The sequence below is a fragment of the Pelodiscus sinensis genome, chromosome 1 (genome assembly GCF_049634645.1).
Source record: "Pelodiscus sinensis isolate JC-2024 chromosome 1, ASM4963464v1, whole genome shotgun sequence".
NCBI lineage: Eukaryota > Metazoa > Chordata > Testudines > Trionychidae > Pelodiscus > Pelodiscus sinensis.
The window spans coordinates 188,458,915-188,484,121 of NC_134711.1; the positions used below are offsets into that span (position 1 = coordinate 188,458,915).

The window sequence follows — 25,207 nt, forward strand, 5'->3', positions numbered from 1 at the left end:
GCAGCTCAACCAGGGCTGCTGTGCTGAGACAAACAGGGTTTGATTCTTGTGTCTAGACTACATCTCTTTTCTTGTAAAAGGGATGTAAATTAGACACTTCGAAATTGCAAATGAAGCCGGGACTTAAATTTCCCACACTTCATTTGCATAATGGCGACTGTGGGGTTTTTTTGAAACGGGGCTTTCTGATAAAAAAATGGCAGTTTAGATGGGAATCTTTTGAAAATAAAACCCTTTTTTGAAAGATCCTGTACTCCTCAAAAAATGAGGTTTACAGGATCTTTTGAAAAAGGGTTTTATTTTCGAAAGATCCCCGTCTAAACTGTTGTTTTTCTATCAAAAAGCCCCATTTTGGAAAAAAACGCAGCCGTCATTATGCAAATGAAGTGTGGGAAATTTATATCCCGGCTTCATTTGTAATTTTTGAAGTGTCTAATTTACATCCCTTTTTTGAGAAAAGGGATATAGTCTAGACGCAGCCTTGCTGCCAGAAGCCCAAAGGGAAACAAGTTATGACACCCCAAACAAACTCCCCTCTGTCCTCACCTCACTGCATAGATGTCACCACTGCCCCCACCTATCCCCATATAATCTGCTCTCTCTCCCCCAAACCAAGAAGCTGCTGTAATCAGATCTTTGTAATCAAAACTCTCATCTCCTGTACTTACTGCATGCTCCATACTCCCCTATCTTCTGGCCCTGTTCTGTCCCAGCCACATACTTACTACTTCCCTCTCTCTGTCCTCCTTATGTCCCCTTCTCTACCAGAATGCTTGTTGTCTGTAGCAGGGAGCTTCTGCTGCTGAGGGAATGCCCCTCCCCAGCCAGGAAGCTCTCTGCGCAGCAGCCCTAAATCTCTGGGCAGGGCTCAATTAGCAGCCTCTCTCCTGTGCAGCTTACAGGGAACTTAGATTCCCTCCAAACCAATTATTGAGGCATGGGCAGGGCCTGGTGGTGTGCCACAGCCTGGCAGCCAGTGGATCATGGTCAGGAACTGGTCTGTGGACAAGTGGTTGGAAACCACTGTCCTAGGGTAACGAGATGTCCTATGTTTTAAAGGGACTATACTATATTTAAGGACTCCTGCAGATGTCTCAATTTTTTCTGAAAACAGGCATATAGTTCCATGTTTTCTTTCTCACTCCTGTCAGTGCTGGCAGATCCTGCTGCTGGCTGGATCCCTGCTTGCCCGTCACCTACCCACCAGTGGTGAGGGGAGTGGGATGGCCACCTATGGAGATGTGTGTGCCAGGGTGGTGCCGGGTGAAGATTCTGTGTGTGGGGCCAGCCATTTCCCCTGCTGGTCCACCAGTACAGCCCCCATTGCATGCCAGCTCTTAGCCAACAAGGCCCTGCCATCCCATTTCTGGCTGGAGCCTAGCTGCATGCTGTAAGCTGCAGAGGCTGGTGAATGCGGGCAGATGCCAGGCAGTGGCCAGTTGCATGTCACCTTTGCTGCACATTATTGGTCCTTGGTCCCCCTCTTGCTGTCCTCTGACTGCTCCTCCACTGACTGCTCCTCCATATCCCCATCACCTCTGGCAGAGCGCATCCCACTCCCAATGCTATGTGGAGAGCCAGCCCCTGGTTGGTGCACTCAGCTCAGTAGCAGCCTGGCCAGCAGGCTCCTTCCTTTCCCCACTGCCTCTGGCTGGGCCAGTGTCCCTGGAAAGCCCAAGTCCCTCTGGCCTGCATGTGCCAAAGCCCCACACAGTGCTGGCACGGGGAAGTGTCTCTGCTCCTTAGCCAAGCTTTGGAATGTCGGGTGGGGGGGAGGGGTTTGGGGAAAAGAGGAGAGTGATTTACACACTTTTCACACCATGAACAACGGTCTCCCAGGCAAGGACTTAGCCACCTGTTCACCCTTAGCCCCCCCCCATGCCATTCTTGATGCTTCTCCCAGGGAGTGTAGCACTGCTCTGTCCCCTAGGCACCCTCCTCTGCTGGGCAACTGCTCTAGCAGGGTTCACAGAAGCCCCTGCAGTCAAGTTCCCTGGGCCCTGGGGCACAGTGCATGCTTAGGGCTTAATCCCTTTCCGCCCGGTCTTTTGCCAGGGAACAGGAGGCAAAAGCCACATTTTGATGTGAATACTCCTCCCCTACATATTGCCTCAAGAAGTCACCAAGGTACCAAGCAAGGCAGGTCAGTCCTAACCTGAACTTGCTTGAGTATGAATAATTTTACCAAGTGCCCTATATTCAGCAGAGGGAAATATGGTCACACTACATCTCTGCATCGTTATGGTTTGGTCAAACTCTGCATATGGCCCAGGTCCCCAGCTGGTGTAACATGGCACACCAAGGCTACCAAGAAAAAATGAGGAAGAACGGCTTTTGCGCAAGAGGGGGTTTTTGCACAAAAAGGAACAGTCTAGAAGGCTCCTTTTTGCACAAAGCCTCTTGTGCACAAACGGCCCAATATTAATTATGCAAATGAAGTGCAGCAATATGCTAATCCATACTTCATTTGCATAAGCTTTTGCCCAATTGACACCAGGTGAGGATCTGCGATATTTATTTCTTTTAATATTTTTTCTCAAAAGTTAATTCTGTTAATCACAGATCTTAGAGACAGAAAAATAAAAAGTCAGCTAGTTCATACCCCTGTTGGTGTAGAATTGCTCTCTACCATTCAGTTCCTGTGCTTTTTCCCGTCTAGTTATATATGTCTCAAGTAATGGGTCTTTTACTATACCTCATGGAAAAAGTGTTGTACAATTTAATAGCCCTCTAGACCCCCAATGGCTAAATCCTGCTTGGCGTGTACAGAGTGGAATGTTCTCGATGCAGCCTTTAACAAAGGAGCTTCATGCCAGTGTATGTGTGTGTGTGTAAAAGGGACTTTATTTTCTCATTGTTTGTTAGTCAAACAAAATCTTTTGCAACTAAAAAGCCATGGCTGGCTTACTGAATTCCAAGAGCATAACAAGGAGGAGGAAGGTGGAGGGAGAGAGAAGGAAAGTTGGAAAAGTTATACTTGATAGACACAAACTTGAAGGGAAGAGAGTGGAAAGAGACTCTGAGATACAAAGTCAATGGAGAGAAAAGGAAGAGCAATGCATTGGTTACACAGCACAATTTAAAATGCACATGCAGCAGTACGTACACATGATGCACCTAAGATAGGACAGCCAAATGCTGTGGTCAGTTTATGTCCTTGCAATGCAATACTCGACTGTTTATTACTATTCTGCTTGCAGTTCATGCAATCAGCTTTGCAATCTGTGTGACAGTGCTAATATCTAAGCAACTGAATTATTGGGTGAGCCACTTGATCATCATTTCCCTGAGCTTGTGTATTGAATTTATTTGTTGGTTCATGTAAAATTTCCAACCTGTTTGAATCTTGGATGTGAGCTTTTCAGCCAGATCCTCTCTTGGTGTAAACTGCTGTAGATGCATGGAAGACAATGGCAAAAATGTCAGCTTGCATCCGCTGGGGGTCTGCAGCTAAAGATTCAAAATTACAAAAAGAATATAAGTTGATAATAATATGCATTCTGGCAGTACCCTTTGGGGGTTTTTCCATATAGCCCTTCCTATAGTTTTCTACAAAATTTCAGAAATAAATGGAACATAGAAGTTAATCTAAGTTACAAGAAATTGTGAACTTTTGACATAACTGGCTACTCTGCTTTCCATGCAAAATTCTGAAAGGAACTTTTTTTTTTTGCACATTCAAAGCAACAATTAACATATTAAATACATACATTTAATTCCAAGGAGAAACATAATAGGACTGGTTTGAACTGCCTTTCATGATCAGCAGTCATTTGCACCTGTGCAGCATAGGTGTAAAATGATACCATGATAATTTGATAGCATTTTAAATCCACTTTGCACAGGTATAAATGACCACACTAGACACGAGGCAGCAGAGAATGTGATCCAGTGAGGTTTGGAACCCAGAGGCACCTGGAAAATGTTAGGTTGAATGACTGGTACAAGTTTCTTGGATTTTCTTCAGCTTTATGTCTATGAATGAGAAAGAGCAGAGTAAGTGAAAATCCTTGACACTGCTTCCTGGCAGTCACTGTGACCTTACATATCACCCTGTTTATTTTCTTTCCAATGCAGTAGAGTCACTTCCAATAGCTTGGCTCTAAGTTAGGCTCCCAGAGCCAACCCGGACAACATGGCCCATGTCAGCCATGCTTGAGTGGGCCCAGCTTCATTTCTATGCATGTTTGAACAATAAGGGGCAGATTCTCAGTCCACTTATATTGGATTTGAGCCACCCCAGTGTCTCAAAGCAAAATTAAAGTCATCTTAAGTGGCCAGTTGATGGCTCTCCTTACATAGGGGAATCATCCAGTGGCATGCAGGCAGCAACAACAGCTGCCAACTTAAGGAGCATGGCCAAAGACAAGGGGTCTGGATGCAGTGCACTCAACTTCAATCTCCAGCTTGTGCAATAGCCCCCATAGAATCATTGCAGCTGACCTAATCTAGATAAGCCCCATGGCCAGTCTAAATTGCTCCTTGTACCTGGAATGTTGGGTTGGCCATCACCTGGCAAAAGTGAAATATAGCCATTTTTGCTGTTTCTCCTTGGAGCTATATTGGATATTGAATAACTTGTCCTGTGACTTTTGACCTTCTGTGAAAACAGGAAGCTGCCTTGTAGGACAAACTGAAACTTTCTTCAGACGTTGGTCATTTGCTAGCTGCTAGCAAAAGTTATTGAAATATACAGTAATGCATTTTTTTGTTTTATGTCTGTCTCTATTGGAATATATAGGAAGTCCAGGGAGGAAGAGAAGACAAATTTGTTTTCAGTGTACAGTTGAAAAAAAAACCCAAACCTTTTACTCTTCAGGCATATGAAGGAGCTAAGTCTATCTTAATAATGTTGGGATCAATATGTTCAGACACGGCACAATATGTTGGTGCAAATTTCTGCCATTAATAACTGTGCTGTCCCTTGAAGACAGTCTTAAACTAACTTACAGCCAGGTTTGTTTCCTAGCAAATTAAATTATTCTGGATTTCATGGAGGTTTGGAAAATGAAATATGAAGCAAAATTTGTTACAAAATCCCACCAGTATTCATTTGTCTAGTCGTGAGCACAAAGTCTTAAGCCTATTCTTAGATTAGGATGCTATTTACATTTGGGAGTCCTAATAGTTGGGTAATATCAAACCTGGTGTATCATTTGACTTCAAATATCAGCCTCTGCATGCCAGTATCCATCAGTCCCAGGTCCCTGCTCTACTACCACTCTGGCCATTGCAGTCAATACTGTCAAAAGCTGAGAAGTCTTGTCTCTAGGCATCCATCTTAACTGTGGTATTTTCCTATTGAAGGACATTCTCCGGGAACGATCTTTCTATTGGAACCATAGTTTCTGCAAAATCAAACCTTTCCACAGAATTGTTTAATATTTTTTCCTTGTGAAAACCAAAGATGAATCAAAATATTTTGGTTTGTTGACCTGGTATGGATAAGGTAGTCTGGCCAGAAAGTCCAACCCATAGGGAAGAATGAGCCATCAAATATCCAGTCAAAATGCCCTGAGTCAATGTAGAACCACCGAGAGGGAGATGTAATGTAATGTTGAATTGATTCAAAATGAAATGTTTTGGTTCTATTCAACAATCCGAAACAAACCATTTTGATTTATGAGTATCACAATGTTTAGTTTCAATCAAATGTGCTAAAATGGAATGCTTTTCCATTTTGGAATTAACATTTTTCAGACCCTGTTCTGCCTACAATTTCAATGTTTTGACTTGTTCTGTTTCAGGAAAAAAACAAGCATCAAAATATCAGCATTTCTTACAGGACTGAAATTCAGATTGTCCCCTCAACTCTGCTTCCTTTACTTAGAAGCAGGTATCTGGTCTTATGACAATCACTGCGGAGCAGCCGCAGCGAGCATATAGTAGTGCAAGTGGTGCTGCAAGAGTTTTGATCTTTAGAAAATTACAAAAAAGAAGAACATTTGGTTGGTTTCATATCATACATTTGGCATTCCTTGGCAGTCAGAAGTAGCAGGACTTAGCGTGCTCAGCTTTTTCTTCAGCTCCTTTGGCCAAATTACTTAGCCCCCCCTCAAAGAAAACTTTCACTGTAGTCAGTGGATGCATGCGTGAGTAATGATTGATTAAAAATGGAAGGCTAGATTATGACCATGTCGAAGCAAAAACACGCTCCTCTCTGTTTAGGCGGCTAACAACTGATTGCTTTATTGATCAGTAAAGCAAAGTGAGCCAAACGTGGTCCCAGCAAAGTCTGGCCCAGTAAAGCTGCTAATACAATCAATCCTAGTATCTTTATACCCTTAGCCAAACAGTCTGACGTCAGGGCATCCAATTACAGAAATCCTCAATTAAATTTGGAAAAACAAAGCCTTATCAACAAGATGGCGGACAGGTAGGAGGGAGTACATCTCCTGTCCCAACCAGCCCAATTAACACATACTGTGAGGGTTTTGGGGTGCGATCACCCCCTCCCAGTCTGAGAGGGGGGGGTCTGCGGACCCCTTTTGTCCTCCTTTTGTCCTGTGTTGTTCCCGGATCCCCGATATGGGGCCCGGGCCCCTTGGGTGCGATCACCCCCTCCCGGCTGGAAGGGGGGGTCAGCGAACCCTGGCAGTGAGTACCCGCCGAGCGGGGTGGGTCCTCCCCAGTCCGGGGTTCTAATTTGGTCCCTTCCGTCGAGTGTGGCTGTCGGGTGCTGGACGCTCCCCGTGTGGAGGGAGGGGGACCCGGTCCCGCCCTCTCTCCGGGTCCCAGCCCGGGGCCCTGAGCGCCCGGGCCACTAGCGCCCTGGCACGGTGGACGGGGGGGGTGAGGATTCTCCCCCCTTTGGCTCGTCCACCCACGGTCGCCAGAAGCGCCCTGCCCCGGGCTCCTTCCTCCCTCCCGTTGGGTCCGCCGGCCGGTCCCTGTCGCCCTGGCGCCTACCTTGACCCAGCGGTCCGCGGCGTCCGACATCCCGGCGGAGTCTCGGGGGTGAGTTCTCCGGCCCCGGCGCGCTCCTGGCCATCCCGGTCCCTCCTGGCTCGGCGCGGCGGGGTCCGCCCGCTGTCCGGCGAGGGGCTGAGCACTCGCCAGGGGCAGTGGCTGTCCCGGAGGCCCCGGGACCAGTGCCGGGCCAGTAGCCGGGCTGTGTGGCGCTCACGGTCACGTCCTGCGGCGGGGGCTGCTCCTCTGCCACCGCGAGGAGCCTGCACCCTGCTTCTCCGGTGGCAGGCACTTTTAAACTGGCCCGCCGCGCCGGCCGCTGCCCGGGGCCCCGCCCCTTCCGGGCACATCCCGGCCGTCGGACCTGGCAAGTGGCCATGCGCCCTGGCCCCGCCTTCCCTGAGCGAGCCGGCGGGAGGCGAGCCGCCCGTCAGCTGCCGGCGCAGGCGCGGGGGGAACGCCCCCACCTGCCGCCCCCAGCGGCTGGAGTTGCGGGGTTGCTGGGGGGTCTGGGGCTGGGGCTGGCCGGCGGATCACCGCCGGTGAGGACTCCGCTCGCCCCGCCCCTGGGAAAGTGACGGCCGGCGGGGGCTCCGCTCGCCCCGCCCCTGGGAAGGGGACGGCCCGTCACACATACCAATAGCCCATCTTGTAGGCCTCTTCTCACGGGGTGACAGAAAGTTCACTCTGGTCTACGTGCTTCAGAGAAAAGCTGAAATGGTTTCTGATATACAAGATGGCTTCTAGCTAAACATAAAATAGCTTCTACAACCATGAGATCCAGCAATGCAAAGGCCCTCATCGGGAAGATATCATCCCTTCGTTGTGTTTGATTGGGCTTCAGCAGTTGATATGACACAGTCCCTCTGCTCCCTGGCACCCATACAAAGGGCTTTCCAGAGGAGGAGAAAGAGTAAAGGAACAAATGGTGATGTGTTCAGATATGATAATGCAGAGCACATCTCATCTCTCTACCAGCTCTAGGGAGATTATTCAGAAAAATGAATACAGTCCAGGAGCATCCCTGTCCTTCAAAGAGGTCTCTAGGGGCACTTGGGTGCAAAATCTTGACTTCTTAAGAATTGTTTAGGGGAAACTTGTTGTGGAGTTTTCTCTCTGCAGGCAAGACAGAAACCTCTGGACCTAAGACTTGAGGATCGGACCCAAACTATGTATACATTTGGCAGGACTGACCAGGAGATATATATTGATGGCCTTAAATCTAAGATAAGAAGTAGCAGTAAGAGGAAGTGACCCTTTGGCTTGACAGGATTGCCATTTTTCATTTGTGTCACCCAGCTTTATCAATTAAAAATGTAGAGTATTTCTCTTGGGCCACCTTTACATTTTTTTTTCCAAACTTAGGTACAAGTTAGGTACAGGCTGTATTATTGTAGAGCAACATGGAGCTAATTTTTTTTATAGCAAGCAGTGTGGTGAGGCTAGTTCTTTGGCCAACTGAAAAATGTTTGCCATTCGCTAAACAAAGTCTAACATGTTGCTCAAAGGAATTTCACATTAGCACATCAAGGGCTTGGTCCTAGTTCACTTACTCTTGTGAGGAAGGCTATTAAAGTGAATAAACCTGCTTGCGTGAGTAAAGGGTACTCACATTAATAAATCTTGAAGGATCAAACCCTCAGCCTCCCACAGAATAATGAAGGATACCTTCTTAAGTTGTGCACAGTAATTAGCAGGGTTTAGAGAAAGACAGCACATTGTTTCAGTTGCTTTCAAAATTAACTGCAAAGATTCCATTAATTCCCGCCTACTCAGAAAAAATATGTGATTATAATGTCTTTGGAGAAATATCTTCTTAATAATGTTTTAATTCAAAATATGCTAATAAACCAAATTTTAGATAGGCTACAGTTTGTGCTAATTATGGCAAGTACATTTGCTGTTAGTGTAAATATTCTCAGCTGAGAAAATTACACTGAATTTGAATACAAAATCAATGGTTTCTTGCTGTGTTGGTTTATCAATTCCAGGATCGCAATGGCAGAACAGGATGAGAAAGAAAGCTTTTCCCCTTTGTGCTTTTACAAAACTTAAAACATGACTATTCTATTTCCCTTACCCTGTTCTATAATTTATACAGTTTGTGAAATTCAATTGCAAATTTTTGCAAATCTGTTAAGAGACATATGAGCATAAGAATGGCCAGAGCGGGTCAGACCAAAGGTCCCTATGGCTCAGTATCCTGACTTCCAACAGTGGCCAATTCCAGATACCTCTGAGGGAATGAACAGAACAGGGAATCCTTAAGTGATCTATCCCATGTCACCCATTCCCAGCTTCTGACAAACACAGGCGAGGGATATCATTCTGACCCGTCCTGGCTTATAGTCATTGACAGACCTGTCCTCCATGAATTTATCTAGTTCTTTTTTGAACCCTGTTATAGCCTTGGCCTTCACAGCATCCTCTGGCAAGGAGTTTCTCAGTTTGACTGTTTATTCCACCTGAGATGTCAAAAATAGCTATTTCTAATTATGTCATGGTAAAAATAAATTAAGAAGGCCAACTTTTCAGTGACAATATGATCTAAACTGGCAATTTAAAAAAGTTGTCTTTACTGGTTACTTAGGAACAATACTTGAATCTGGGATCTGTACTGACTTCATAGGAGTTTTCCTTGTTTGCAGACTAACATATTCAGCCTATGGATGTTGGCTGGGCTATTTTTCCAGTGAGGTTTAAGTGGCCTGATTCCCCACTCCCTTTAACCCTGTATACAAGGGATTCAACAATGGGGTAAGGGGGGGGGGGGCAGCTCCACACTCCCAGAAGGGGTGGGGCCTCAGGTGGAAGAGGCGGGGCTGAGGCCAGCCTGCTCTTAGCACCGCCTAAACTGCAGCATCCCCTCCCAGCACTGCCTGGAGTGTTCTGTGCCTGCCCATGCTTCCCCAGGCAAACCTAAGAGACTCCTGGGGTGCCACAGAGGTGCTCCGGTGGCGATTTAAATGTCTAAGGGCTCTCGGTGCTGCTGCTGCTGCTGCTACTAGAGTCTCAGGCCCCTTTGAATTACTAGGCTCTGGTGCAATTTCCCTCTTTGCCCCCCCTCCCTTTTCCCTGTTGGCGGCTCTGCCTGTATAGATATGTATACTAGTGCAAAAAAGGTGTAAGAAGCTGCCCTCTAATTTGGTAGTGTTTTAGACCCATTTTGCATTCATTTGACACAGGTGTAAGTGAGCTCATAAGGTGCAGAATCAAGAGCAGAATCATGGCCATTGTGTCTAAAAGGCAGGTCTGCTCTGTGTATCCCCTTCAGTTCTGTTATTGAAAAATATTACATCTGTCACTGAAATCTCATCATGTTCGTATATGGCTTGTGGTTATAAATGTACATAAAATCATTACCACTGGCAGCACAATTTTTCAGCCATTACAGGTTGAATTAGGTCAGTTCACTGTAGCCTGCCTTCAGTACTCACACACATAAAGCTCATAGGAGACTCCCAATCAAATTAGTACAACCAAGAGATGGTTAAATAGCATGCTACACAGCCCTCGTAAATACTCAGAGGAACTGCCAAAATGCCCAAAGATCATTTTAATTTGGAGGGATAGATGCTGTTACTGAGGGCCAGATGCCACTTTACACTGCTTTAAAAGCAGAAAACAGCCAGAAAATCGGTTCCGCCAGCTACTTGTAAATTCTCAATTTGTCAGGAAAATCAATGGGTGGTGAAAAGCTGGCATACATAGATGACACAGGTCCATCGCCAGGAGAAAGGGGATCTTGGAGCAGCAATCAGCCAGGTATATATTAGAGCAGCTTTTGAGCCTCCCCATCTTATGCCAGAAATTGGCCTCATTCCTGGTTAGTCCCAGAATCTAGGTACTACAGGTTGAAACTCTCTTAACTGGGATTCTCTGGTCCAGCAGCATCCATGATTCGGCATGGAAGTTGCTGGACCAGACAGTCCCAATGGAGGGCCAGTGGCAAGTATTCCTGGGGGACTGGTAGAGCAGTGGGCTTCCCATAGTGAGCTGTCAGCACATGGCAACAGGTCTGCCCAGTGGTATTGAGAGACATACACATAGCTGCCTGGTGGGTCTGGGAGCTGCATAGCTTGGTGGGGCAGGGATCCATGGTGCATGGCTGCCTGGTGAGTACCAAAACCCCAGCGTGCCATATGCAGCTGCCCTGTGGGTCCCAGAGACGGGGCAGCGATGGCTGCCTAGTGATGTTGTCAGGGCAGTGGGGACAGCAGGCGGTGAGGAGCTGGCCAGGAGGCCAGCAGGCCTGGTGGGGGGCAGCATCAGGGGGTGTAGAAATGACCTCCCCTAGTCTGGCAAAATTCATTCTCTGGGACGGGTCAGGTCCCGAGGGTGCCGGACCAGGGAGGTCCAACCTGTACAAAGGTGGCATACAGTGGTGTATGTCCACCTACTCCCAGTTGTGCCAAATACCACTCAAACACATCTGTTTATCCAAGTGAGTAGCTGTATATTTAAGTATTTATTTGCTGTAGCTTGTATTTTCTGTAAGGTGCTCAGGCAACATTGCCTATGTCTTTTAGTACATCCACATGTAAGACAGAAATAATTGACTAGTTTGACTCACTTTGTATTTCTATCTAGTGTTGGCTGGGTGTTCTAAATTTGATGAAATTACCCCCAAAAGACTGAAATGACAATTTTGTCTCATTAACATTCAGTGCCACTTCTTTAGCACGGAAACAAGCAGAGAAACAAGAAGGGGAGGTAAAAGTAGAGCAATGAGAAAAAGAAAAGTTTCTTAACTTCGTCATAGATTCTCTAAAGGATCCCCCACCTCCAGCTAATCCTAAAATAGTACATAATAGATGTTCTGCAGATAGATGAGCAATGCCACACATCCAAATGAGCTGATTTGGCATGGAGGGATTTGATTTTGTAGTTTCCAGCTGATCACAAGGCAGCCAGATTTTGGGGAGGCAACAGCCATGTTTTTTTAGCAAGGGGTTTTCAGAGCAGGAGAGAAAGAAAGTACATGTGTGTCATCAGGTACCAGCCAGTACTTCCTCTCTGTCTCCCAGTTCTGCCTTGTCCTATCTAGTACATGATTAAGAAGCAGGTATATTAAAATAAATTCTAGTTTTATCTTTTAAAAGTCAGGTGTTCCTTACTAGCTTCATAAGGCAGAAGGTTCTTCTGTTTGCAGCTGGGGCACCAGCATCAGTGTTCCCTTTCTTAAAAGATTTTTGGAGGGGTATTTGAAAAGATTTTGATCTGCCGATAATATGCAATATATTCTCTAGTGGCAGCTACCTAGTTTTAAATGCAATTTAAAACCAAATGCAATGTTAGACAATAGGAAATTTTCACCTGGGTTCAACAACATTAAGAAAATTTGAAAACTTCTCAGAGTCAGGGAGTGCAGGTGTGTGTGTGTAGATATATGTGTGTATGGATTATATATACAAGGGAGAATGAGGTCACATGTTGAAGATCCAGGAAGATCACTAACAACACATTTCCTCTTTGCTATATGCCTATGAAATATGACTTATTTTTCTCAGTGCAATCAAATCTACTGCCATTGCTTCTGATTTTAATTTTAAAAACAATAAGAACAGTTTTCTTATTCTTCTTACCCTTTTTAAATGTCCTGGTCCTTTGATGGGGAGAGTTCTACTGCAATTCTGAATGTATTGCATTCCTGATGTATGCTCTGATACACTCACTCCTATAGTCTCACATCAAATATATAGACAGAAGGCTAGCTCTACATTAGTAGGGCACTGTGCTCTGAGCGCTCTCAGGCAGCCTTACTTTATGATCATTCACTCTGGTATAAGGCTTTATCAATAACAGACTAACATTGCTTTGAAAACATCTGCTCAGGGTGCCACTGCAGTCCAAAAAGTGAACAGAATGTTGGGAGTTATAAAGAAAGGGATAGCTAATAAGACAGAAAATATCATATAGCCTCTGTGTAATTCCATGGTATGTCCACATCTTGAATAATGCCTGCAGATGTGGTCACCTCATATCAAAAAAGATATATTAGAATTGGGAAAGATTCAGAAAAGGGCAACAAAAATGTTTAGGGGTATGGAACGGGTGCCATATGAGGAGAAACTCATAATAAGACTTGGAATTTTCAGCTTGTAAAAGAGACGATGGGGGGAGGGGGAAGGGGATATGATTGAGGTCTATAAAACCATAACTGGCATGGAGAAAGTAGATAAGGAAGTTTTGTTATTTACTCCTTCCCATAACACAAGAACTAGGTGTCACCAAATGAAATTAATAGGAAGCAGCTTAAAATGAAGACAAGAAAGCATTTTTTTCCACACAATGCACATGCTGTGGAACACCTTGCCAGAGGATTTTGCAAAGGCTAAAACTATCACACAATTCAAAAAAGAACTAGATTAGTTCATGGAAGTTAGGTCCATCAATGGCTATTAGCCAGGATGGGCAGGAATGGTGTCCCTCCTCTCTGTTTGCCAGAAGCTGGGAATGGGTGACAAGGGAGGGGTCACTTGATGATACATGTTCTGTTCATTCATTCCCTCTGGGGCACTTGACACTGGCCACCATCAGAAGACAGGATATTGGGCTACATGGATCTTTGGTCTGACCCAGTATAGCCGTTCTTATAGATTTCTCTTGGGAATCTACTGGGTTTCTCTTCTCTCACTGTTCCTCTCTTTGTACAGCTGTCTTTCCACATCTCCGGGGTGCCCCTACTGTTAATAATTCATATTCATCTGCATATTCATGTCACAGGCTACACTGTGGGAGGCACAAACACTGAGGGTATGTCTACACTGCATCCCTAGTTCGAACTAGGGATGCAGTGTAGACATATGACTTATAAGTGGACTCAGGCCTGTTGTCTATATTTCTTGACCTGTTCTGAGGGGGTTGACTCACTGCTGGTGTCTTCTTGTGGTCTGTCGAGAGGTGGGAGCTCCCTTCCCACTAATTGTCTCTTGCCAATGGCAGCTCCACTTCTACTGTGACCTTCCTTTTCCTATGATTTGGCCCTCTGGTCAGGTCACTTTAAAGACTTTCCATTTCTGTGTAGTCCATGAATAGATAAGCATGGGAAATTAATGGAAAGAATTTGAATTAAGAAGAGGGAGAGGGGAAGGACACTTTCTCAGAGTGTTTCAGAATCTGGCTCTATCTTCCCCGATGAACAGTAGTCATTTGAAGCTCATGCCTTCAGCCAGCCCTTTCCTCAAACCTTGGGACTAACAGTCTGTTCTTTTACTTATCTCTCAACAAGTGAACTTATCTTCCTCCAGTTCGTGCATGCCTTCCAAGAATAATGGAGGAGAGTTGTCTGAGCTCAGAGAGGGTGCGTTTACACTGCACCATAACTCAAAATAAGATATGCAATTTGAACTAAACAAATTGTGTACATTATTTCAATGGTATTTTGAAATACCTTATTTTATCATTTGGGGTTGTCTACACAGTGCCAAAATTAGAAACAAAGCACTATTCTGAAACGTCCCTTACTTTTCATAAAATGAAGTTTACAAGGACATCAGAATAGCAAGCCTGAAATAATGGGCTTGCTGTGAAGACACAGGATAACTGTTTTGGTATACTCAGGTATCCCAAAATAGCGTTGCAGTATAGACATAACCAAAATGACCTTAACCTCTTGGGCTATGTCTACACAGCAATGTTATTTCAGAATACAAAATAATGGGCTTCTTACCCTGACTTCTGTAAACCTCATTTCATGAGTAAGGGAAGTTGGGGGCAGAATGCTCTATTTCAAAATAACTGCTGTGTAGACAGCACAAAAAGTCAAAATAAGCTATTTTGACTTAATCTATGCAATTAGCATAGCTGAAGTTGAACAGCTTATTTTGAGTTTAGCCCTGTGGTATAGACGTGCCCTTATTGTCCAGAGCAGAGTTTGTATACCCCATCACACATGATGAATATAGAAATGGGTAAAGATGATAAAACAATGGTAAAATTCCAACCATTTCATTTTTAATGTTAACAAATTCTTACCAATTCGATAGTTGGTCAAAAAAAATCACCATTTTCAACCAAACATATCTTTGCAGCATTTTCCCACCAAAAATAGACGTTTGGGTAAAAAATATCCATTAAAATCTCAAAATTTGGAATATATTGACATGGATAATTAATGAATGGCCAGTTATATACTCTAAATCCTTGTATCACACTTCCGCTTGTTCTCTTCTTTATCCACAGAATACCTTTTCAGTCTTCACTTCTGCCTTTCTTCCCATCCCTTTGTTTTCCACTGGCAGTTCTGTGCAACTGCGTGCTCTCTTCTTTTGAGTAATTGCATAACAGCGTAGCTGTCTGTGAATCCAGTAATCAGTTAAACAAACCAAAAATTCCAACAAGCTCACATATGGGGTCCCACATTGTCAAACCAGTGTGCCTCAGCCAGTGTCCCCAGTTCTGCAGGTAAGTACCCAAATCCATATTTTTAAGTGCCTAGGTAGCAACTGGCACACCCGAATCAAGATACCAGAAGTGAAACTGGACTTCTTTTGTAACTGACTGTAACTTCATACAAATGTAGGAGTGGAATGGACCTTAAGAGGTCATCTAATCCAGCCCTCGTGTGGATGCAAGACCAGTAAATGTACATCACCCTAGACATATTTTTGTCCATCCTGACCTTAAAAACCTCCAACACTGAAAGATTGCACAACCTCCCTTTGAAGCCTTTTCCACAGCTTAACTACCCTTATAATTAGAAAATTCTCCTTATAGCTAACCTCAATCTCCTTTGCTGCAGACTAAGCCCATTACTTCTTGTTCTGTATCCAGCAGCCTTGGAGTACAATTGATCACAGGCTTCTTTATAACAGTCCTTAACTTATTTGAAAATTGTTAGCCAGTCCCTTCTTTTCTCAAGACTAAACATAGCGAGTTTTATTTAACCTTTCCTGATAGGCAAGGTTTCTAAACCTATTATCATCTTATTGCTCTCCTCTGGACTTTTTCCAGTATGTCCACATCTTTCTTAAAGTGTGGCACCCCAAACTGGACACACTATTTCAGCTGAGGCCTCACCAATGCAAAATATAGCAGGAGTTGCAGGACAGTTACCAATTGTGTCTTACATATGATATTCCTGTCCACACATGACAGAATGATATCAGCCTGTTTTACAACTGCATCACAATGTTGACTCTCATTAATCTGTGATCCACTAATTCCCCCAGATCCTTTTCAGCAGTATTACTGCCTAGCCAGTTATTTAGTATTTGTGCAATTGAATTTTCCTTCTTCAGTGAAATACTTTGCACTTGTCTTTATTTAATTTCATTTTGTGGATTTCAGACCAGTTCTTCAATTTGTCAGGGCTGTCCTCCAAAATGCTTTCAACCCCTCCCAGTTTGATATCGTCAGAAGATTTTATAAGTATACTTTGCATTCCATTATCCAAGTTATTAGTGAAAATATTGAATATTACAGGACTCAGGATTTACCATTGTGAATTCCCGCTAGACGCAATCTCCCATTTTGGCAGTGAACCATTGAAAACTACTCTTTGAATACAGCCTTTCAACAGCTTGTGCACTCCCCCCACAATAACTCCATGTAGAACACGTTTCCCTAGCTTGATTGTGAGAATATGATGTAGGACAGTGCCAAAAGTCTTAATGAAATAAAGATACATCACACAAACTGCTTTTTCCCTACTCTCTGAACCAGTAAATGCATTCCCCCTCATTTCTTCACTTTTATAAATGCAGAAGGGATCAGTAACTAATACATTTTATTTGTTAAATACATATTTATCTCAAAATATTAAAAAATGTCTCAGTGATAAAAAAAGCCCTTTTCAGCTGGCCACAATCCCTAAGAATGGCAATGCTGATTGGTACATTGTAATAGCAAAGGTCAATAAAATGCAAGATTGGGAAAGAATTTAAGATCAGAGGCAAAAGCAAAGCCTTGAAGCTTTTTGGGGCTGAAGAATAAATGGGAAGGTTCATGCTGTACAGTAATTGTAATTTAATGTCCAAAAACCCACCCCAGCTTGAAAATTCTTTTTTTACCCTATCTTCTACATGTAGGGGACTAATTTAGCACTGTTTAAATGCCACATTAACTAGATACTTTGTGTATTGCATTGAGAATTCTGTAGAAAAATAATAGTGATAGAAAATGAAACCTGTATAATATTTGGCATATTCTGTGGCCCTTTTCCCTCCTCTTTTGACAAATAAGTAATGATTTTGATTTTGGAGACACATTTAATGATGTGCTTTTGATATTCTGCAGAACCACTGAGTTAAAATTTAATATGGCCCCAAGCATTCATAAACTATGTTTCCTCCTACGCATGGTAGCAACAAAACTCTTTATCCTCTTTTACTGTAAGATCATTATGTTTTTGCACTTGTGTTCATTTTCACTTGAATATCTCATATATAATGCCTCTATCCTCCGATAACAAGTGTTTGTCTTAGAAAATCCAAGGGGAATTCCAGAAGGCATCAATAGTAAAAGTGGTCAAAAGTGACATGTTGAATAGAAGACTTTGCTTTTGTTTTGAAAAATTAGTTGTGCAGCGCAGGGCTTGTCTAAATATGAAAAGACATTGATGTGTTCTTCAGCATAATTTATGATTTGTTTATTTCGTTGATTTTATTGATTCTGCTGTGTACAGGGAGAATTTATGCTATTACTCTCCTAGGGCTATGTTGTACTAATTTGTGACAATATCTACAATAGCTACTTCCAGCTGTGTGTTCTTCCCTACTTTGCTCAAGTTATTAAAAAGCTAACCCTTGTTTTGAATACCATGATGGGATCATCAAAGAGTGTGAAGAACACAAAGACTCCAAGAGTTAATAATTTGTTTAAATAGGACCATTGATTGAATTAAATTAAGGCTGAACACTTTGTGGGGGATGGGGGAGGTGTTAACAGCCTACTGCTTGCTTACAAGAGTTTCAATGCCCCTCTTATGGTAAAATTGTTTTTTCCCAACTCTATTACCATTAATTGGAAGACTATATACTTCCTTCAGATCAAAGTACGCATATGGCATGGAAGGCAAATCTATCAAATGCATTTTTATATGATTTTCATAAATGGTCGCTGGACTCCACTCTGATAGTCTCAGCTATTTTTGATTGAATTTAAAGCATTTGGGAAATAGTCAGTCTCCATAAGGTGTTGAACTAGAAGAGACAGGGGAGCCTTCCCTCCACATGTGGGCACGTCTACACTGCAGGGCTGATGCCAAAATAAGCTATGCAACTTGAGCTATGTCAGTTGCATACCTTAAGTCGAAAAAGTTTATTTTGGATTTTGGCAGTGTCTAGATGTCGAAGAGTTAGAGCACTCTTCCTCTGACTTCCCTTACTCCTCGTAAAATGAGGGTTACAAGAGTCAGAGTAAAAAGTCCTCCAGCTCAACATTATTTCAACATTATGTCAAAATAACTGCTTGTTGTGTAGACATGGACTATGTTATTTTGGAATAACATCAGTTATTCTGAAATAATGCTGCTGTGTAGACATAGCCTATGTCCGAATTCTCCACTCCCTTGGATCTTATGGGAAGATTTACCTCTCTGCACAATCAATGTAAAACACACCCATTCTGATTTGTAGCATTTCACACCCACTTTGCATTGGGGTGAATGACTTCACAAATGTACGGCAGTGAAAAGAATCAGGATCTAATAGTGATTCAAATGGAAGAATGCAAATCTGGGGAATTCATATAATAACCACCTTTTTCTTTTTCTTTCAGAGACAAGGTACTGGAGCAAAAACTGGAAAAGACAAGACATCTGGTGAGAATGGTAAGACTAGATTTTATTTTACTTTGGGGAATATCAAGCCAAGTTGTTTTCTTATATAAAAATATTTCATTTACAGTATCAGCCTTTCCCTTCACATCAGTTTGAAAACTTGTGATCACGATATTCATATTTATGTTTTTCTCATTTCAATGTGAACACCAGAGCCTGGATTTTGAATTTACACTAGAGTCTAACAGAAATAACTCTACTGAAATCAATGGGTTACACAGGTATAAACTGGCACAAGTGAAAATGGAATCAGATACCAAAATAACTGGCCTCATGGAAACAGAGATTAGAGGTGATTCGGTATTATGGACAGGATCATGAATGTCTATTACATGTGGTGTGGCTTCATAGCTCAAGGGTTTAGTGTGTTGGCCTTGTAAGCCAGGGGTTATGAGTGCAAAACTTTTCTATTCCTGTGCGTAGGAAAGAGAAAATATGGCTAATGACCACTTGACTTAACCAGAAGATCTTGTATAATCTAAAAATGAAAAAGGAGTCACATAAAAAGTGGAAACTAGGTCAAATTACAAAGGATGAATATAAGCAAATAATGCAAATATGTAGGGCCAAGATTAGAAAGGTGAAGGCAAGAAACGAGTTCAATCTAGCTAGAGACATAAAGGGTAACAAGAAAACATTGTACAAATATATTAGAAGCAAGAGGAAGACCAAGGACAGGGTAGGCCCATTGCTCAGTGAAGAGGGAAAAACAATAACTGGAAATGGCAGAGGTGCTTAAGAACTTGTTTCAATTTTCACCAAGAAGATTGATGGTGACTGGATTCCTAACATAGTTAATGTTAGTGGAAATGGAGTACATTTAGAATTCAAATTAAAAAACAATACATTAAAAATTACTTAGAAAAGTTAGAGGTCTTCAAGTCACCAGGGCCTGATGAAATGCACCCAACTCCAAGAATACACAAGGAGCTCATAGAGGAGATATCAGAGTCATTGGCTATCATGTTTGAAAAGTCATGGAAGTCGGGAGAGATTCCAGAAGACTGGAAAAGGGCAAATATAGTGCTAATCTATAAAAAGGGAAATAGGAACAACCCAGTAAACTACAGACCACTCATCTTAACTTCTGTGCCAGGAAAGATAATGGAGCAAATAATTAAGGAATTCATCTGCAAACATCTGGAAGATAATAAAGCAATAGGTAACAGTCAGCACAGATTTGTAAAGAACAAATCATGTCAAACCAATCTGATAGCTTTCTTTGATAGGATAACAAGTCCTGTGAATAAGGGAGAAGCGGTGGACATGGTATACCTAGACTGTAGTAAAGCATTGATAAAGTCTCACATGACCTTCTTAGCAATAAATTAGGAAAATACGACCTAGATGGGGCTACTACAAGGTGGGTGCAAAGCTGGCTGGATAACCATTCTCAGAGAGTAGTTATTAACGATTCACAGTCATCTTGGAAGGGCATAACAAGTGAGGTTCCACGGGATCAGTTTTGGGACCGGTTCTGTTCAATATATTCATAAATGATTTGGATATTGGCATAGAGAGTACGCTTATTAAGTTTGCAGATGATACCAAGCTGGGAGGGGTTGGAAGTGCTTTGGAGGATAGGGTCATAATTCAAAATAATCTGGACAAACTGGAGAAATGGTCTGAGGTAAATAGGATGAAGTTTAATAAGGACAAATGCAAAATACTCCACTTAGGAAGGAACAATCAGTTTAACACACACAGAAAGGGCAGCGACTGTCTAGGAAGAAGCACTTCAGGTACCTGTCTGGGCTTCTTCCAAACACAGATTTAAAGGTTAGATTGTGGTCAGCAAATATGCAGAATGGGGCCCAGTAGTCATATGACATCATATCACACGACCTGAAGAAGAGCTCTGTGCGGTTTTGAAAGCTTCTCTCTCTTACCAACAGAAGTTGGTCCAATAAAAGATATTGCCTTGCCCACATTTTCACATCACTTTAGGATTGTTTAAACATAAAAATTAAAAAAATACAGCATAAAACAAGTAACAAGCCTGTACAAAAGTGGAATCTCACTCAACTTGTGTTGGTTTGTGTATTTCCAATGCACTATGACTATACTTTTCTTTGGCACCTTGTTCTATGGTGCTGTGCAGTGCCAACCTTGTTGTCTCATTTTTCTCAAATATGAAGAGAGCAACACCATTAAGCCATGCCTGTGATAGTGTTGAGGGTATGCAGTTTTTGACATGTCTCGTTTGTGTTCATTGTGCATTCAACACTAGCTATTCCAATTGGTGCGATAAGAGAGTCAACACAACTTTTCCATTTCTGGTAAAACATCATCAAGAGAATTTGAAATTCAAGTAGCTTTGGACGCTAACAAATGAAACTAGTCTATCTTTTGTAAAATAAAGCATAATCTTGTGCACTGAGTTTAAGGAATACAAGTTTCCCCATGAATTTAAGAACTTCCTTCTTTAACTCCTTGTGATGGGATGAGGCCAGTGTGGTGTGACTTCACTCATCCCCCAACCTGTAGTTTATCTCCAGGATGTGATACCTAAGGAGTAAAGTCCACAGGGCAGTGAGGCTTCATAGCCAGAGTCAATAGAATGGTGGGCCAGCACCTGGAGGCTAGTCGTGAGCCTTCTTGCTCCACTAGGTCCCAGTACCCTGACATTGGTGAATGCATTTGTCACTGAGTTAACAGAGATCTAGCCACACCACACAAACACTACTTGGAAAAATTACTAATTCCTCTCCTGGGCTACGTCCCATGGCGACTCCTGCATCTGTGGTCTGGGTAGATTTCAGGTTCCTGGGTTCCTCTTCCTGGGCAGGTCCCAGTGGTTCCCTGGGATATCTGAAGTTACTGGAGCACCTGTTAGGGTTTTGGAGTCTCTAGCTTCCACAGTCCTTACTTACCTGTCTGAAAGCCTACAAAATGCTCTTTTATGTCTACTTTTTTCCTTTAATACAATCAATATTAACAAAAGTGAAGCCAAATGGACATTTGATCAACATAGCTAACATCCATGGTTGCATCTATAATGATAGTGAAAAATGTAAGTTGATTTGCAGCTATTAAGTATGCACCTCCTGGTTTCCGATGCTAAAAGTCTTACCTTCATCCATAATTGTCTTTCTCAAGTACTTGATTCTCTTGATGTCACTGGTATGTTGGGGAAAAAGTTGTATTAAGTCTGGCAAGTAGCTTAATTGATGCTCAAGAAAATACAACAATTATTGCTCTCCAGTGCTTCATAGTGGCCATGGAAGATTTGGATTGTCTCAGTCAAGAGTTTTGGTACTTATAACCATTTCTTAATGTTTCCATATCCTCCCTTATTAAAACATGCATTGTTGCTATGGCCCTTCATGAGATATGGAGCTATCACATGTAATTGAGTATGTTATCTATTCCTCCATGAACAGACACTGACTTCAGTGTGTTCTTCTTATAGTTAAAACCTGTTCTCCATGTTGATGTTCAAGTTTCAGTATCCCTGAACAACCAACACAATGACAACAGGCATAAGCTGAAAGATATGAGCATGCTGGACACTTGATATGCAAATCCTAATGCTGTGCATTTTTCATCCTATAAAATGAAAAGGAAAATTGTGGATTGTAGGGAAAAAACTATTAAGCTGTTCCTTTGGCATTTCACGGTTAATGGGCTATCAAGGGCCAAGCCATGTAAGCATACACAGCTGCTCAGATGGTAAAACAGAAACTTACAAATTACTTTTATCAGATGTGAAGTTTCAGAGGGGTGGAAGTGTTAGTCTGTTTCAGCAAAAACACCAACTAGTTCCATGGCATCTTAAAATTACCACATTTATTTGGGCATAAGCTTTCGTGGACTGGAACCCACTTTGGCAGAAGCATCAAAATCAAATGTGGGCAGCAAGGATTGGTGAGCTGCCCTTCCTAGAGCAAGGGTGGGTAAACATTTTGGCCCGATGGCCATATTAAGTAGGGAAATTGTGTGGAGAGCTAAATAGGAAAGGCTGGGGGAGACTGCGCCTTCCCAAACAGTTAGGCATGGCTCAGTCCGTACCCCCTATCTGACCCCCCTGGTTCCCACTGACTGATCTCCCAGGACCCCTGTCTCCTATCCAGCCCTTCGCCCCCACCTGCTACCCCCTGAAACACCTGTCCCCTATCCAACATCCCTGTTCCCTACTCCCTAACCAACCCCATCCAACCCACCTTGCTTGGCACCCTCTGACCATTCCATTCCCATCCAACCCCCCCTTGTCCCCACCCCCTGACCATGCTATCTGGAGCATTGATGCTGGCAGCAGTGCTGCAGCCACACTGCCTGGCCTGAGTTACAGTGGTGCCACCCCGCTGCTGGGGAACTGAGGCTACATGGGAGGGGGGATAGAAAGGAAGAGGTCAGGGTCCAGCCACCCCTGCTTGTCGCACTGCCCGGGAGTTGGGCTGGCTCCTCCTGCCAAAGCTGTCCTGACCCCATTCCTCTGCAAGAGGTCAAGGGCCAGACTGAAGGGTCAGATGGGCTGCATGTGGTCTGTGGGCCAGTTTGCCCCCCTCTGTCCTAGAAGCTCTGACTCTAGCAGTGGCTCTGGCTTCTGCCACAGCCGTTCTCTTCAGTCTGCCACAGACTTCTTTCCTACCTCAGCCTGCAGCCAACACTTTCCTATAGTCCCTCTGGGCCCACTGAGTACCAGCATTCATCTCTGGCTCCAATAATTCTTTATCTACTCAGGTTCCATGGCCTCTTTAGGTTCACTCTTCTTTTACAGCTGGACTCACAGGTCTCTCCCCTGGAATCACCCAACAAAAAGTATAACTTTAAGTCAACTTCTTCCTTGACCTTTCCTCCCTCTTAAGTCTCTCATGTTTCATCCATCAACTAAATGCCTCCCGCCATTCTTTCCCTTGAAGTCCAGATCCTTCCCAATATGAGGGCTCACCAATACAACTTCTTTCCATCCTGATGGCTGCTCCATGTCTCTCTTGATTCTTCATCTGAGCTTCTTCTTAGGAGGGAATCCTAAGGCCTATTTTCCTGTGGGCCTTTCCTTTCTGCTCTGGTCTGCACTAGGGAATTATTTCAAAATAACTCCCCTTATTTCAAAATAACAAGTGGAGTGTCCACACTACCAAGCCCATTATTTCGAAAGAAGGGGCTGGTTATTTCAAAAGCTGTATGCCTGCTTTCCACGAGGAATAATGCTTATTTTGAAATAGCAGTAGCATGGATGCTCCACTGCTGCTATTTGAAATAACCACTCCCCAGAGTCATTCAAGTAATTACTCTCCAGTGCTTGCTGGGGCTCTAAGTTGAAGTATTGGGTCCACATTAAGGGAGCCTGCCTCAGACTAATATCAAGGCTTCTCTATAGTGTGGATGCCCTATTTAGAAATAGTTATTTCAGGAATTATTATATTGAAATAAATTATTTCAAAATCATTTCTTAGTGTAGACATGCCCTCAGTCTCTCCCATTCTCTTGTGCTATCAACAGGACTGCAGAATTAATATTCTCTTTCTCTCTTTCTCTTCCCTTGCAGTCCTCTTCTACTCTGGGCTTCCTTTCTTTATAGTAACCATCCAGCTCCTCCCACAGCTAAAACTCCTATTTAACCAGACCTGGCCCGCCCTCCAAGTTCACTTGCTGAGCTGTTCAGCTCTTCTATCCCTTTCAGTGCTAAGGGTACATCTACACTGTATGTTTTTTTCCAGAATACCTCCAGTATCCCTGAAAAACTGCCACATCCAAGGAACACATTTGCTCTTCTGCTTTTTTTTTTTTTTTTTTTTTTTGCACAACAGTAAACATGCTCTTTCAGGGAGCCCTGTATACTTCATTCTATGAGGGATAAGGGCTCCACCCAAAGAGGAGGCTTTTCTGCCATTTGGCCCCATCTAGAATGAGCCAAATGTCAGAAAAGCCTCGTCCGGAAAAGCAATCGGAAAAAGCTATGCAAAGTGTGGAGCACAATTTGTGTCGCTTTTTCCAAAAAAAACCTATAGTGTAGACCTAGCCTAAGAAGGGGTTTATTCCCCATCACAAGCACAAAGCTGCTATAATCAAAGGTGATTGGGAAATGCTTTGTTGTTTTTTTCTCCTGTTGAAAAGAATTTAATAAAACAAAGCAAAATAATCCCCTGAAAGTTTGACTGAAAGCACGTCTTTACTCACCACGCTGGAGATCGACCTCCTGGCATTTGATTTAGCAGGTCTTGTTAAGACTCATAAATCAAACAATGAGGGAAGCTCTGGCCAATACCTACACTTCTCACAGTTGTGAGGAGTAAGGAAATAACACTCTTAATGGCCTCCCGCTGTGGGGACCATGCCAAGCTTGATTTAAGGTAAGTGGATTTCAGCTACATGGAATACGTAGCTGGAGTTGCATACCTTAAGCCAAGCTGCTAGGTCCAGTGTAGAAGAATTTTTAACCAACCGTTGCTTTAACACAACTGAGAAGTGAGAGCACTGTCTCAGCTTTAACACAGCTGAGAAGTGAGAGCAATCCATGAACAAAAAAAAGATCAAATATCCATTTCAATTTCTCTGCCCACATCTAATCAA

General features: G+C 43.2%; 1 protein-coding gene across 3 annotated transcripts in view; it reads left to right on the forward strand.

Annotated features, from left to right (window-relative positions):
* PCP4 (Purkinje cell protein 4) overlaps nucleotides 1-25,207 on the forward strand; it is a 96,772-nt gene that overhangs the window by 20,508 nt on the left and 51,057 nt on the right. For all 3 annotated transcript variants that reach the window (XM_075912101.1, XM_075912105.1, XM_075912109.1), the window contains one exon: nucleotides 18,631-18,682. In XM_075912101.1, coding sequence (XP_075768216.1) covers nucleotides 18,631-18,682 — 52 coding nt within the window. The remainder of the gene's footprint in view (nucleotides 1-18,630; nucleotides 18,683-25,207) is intronic.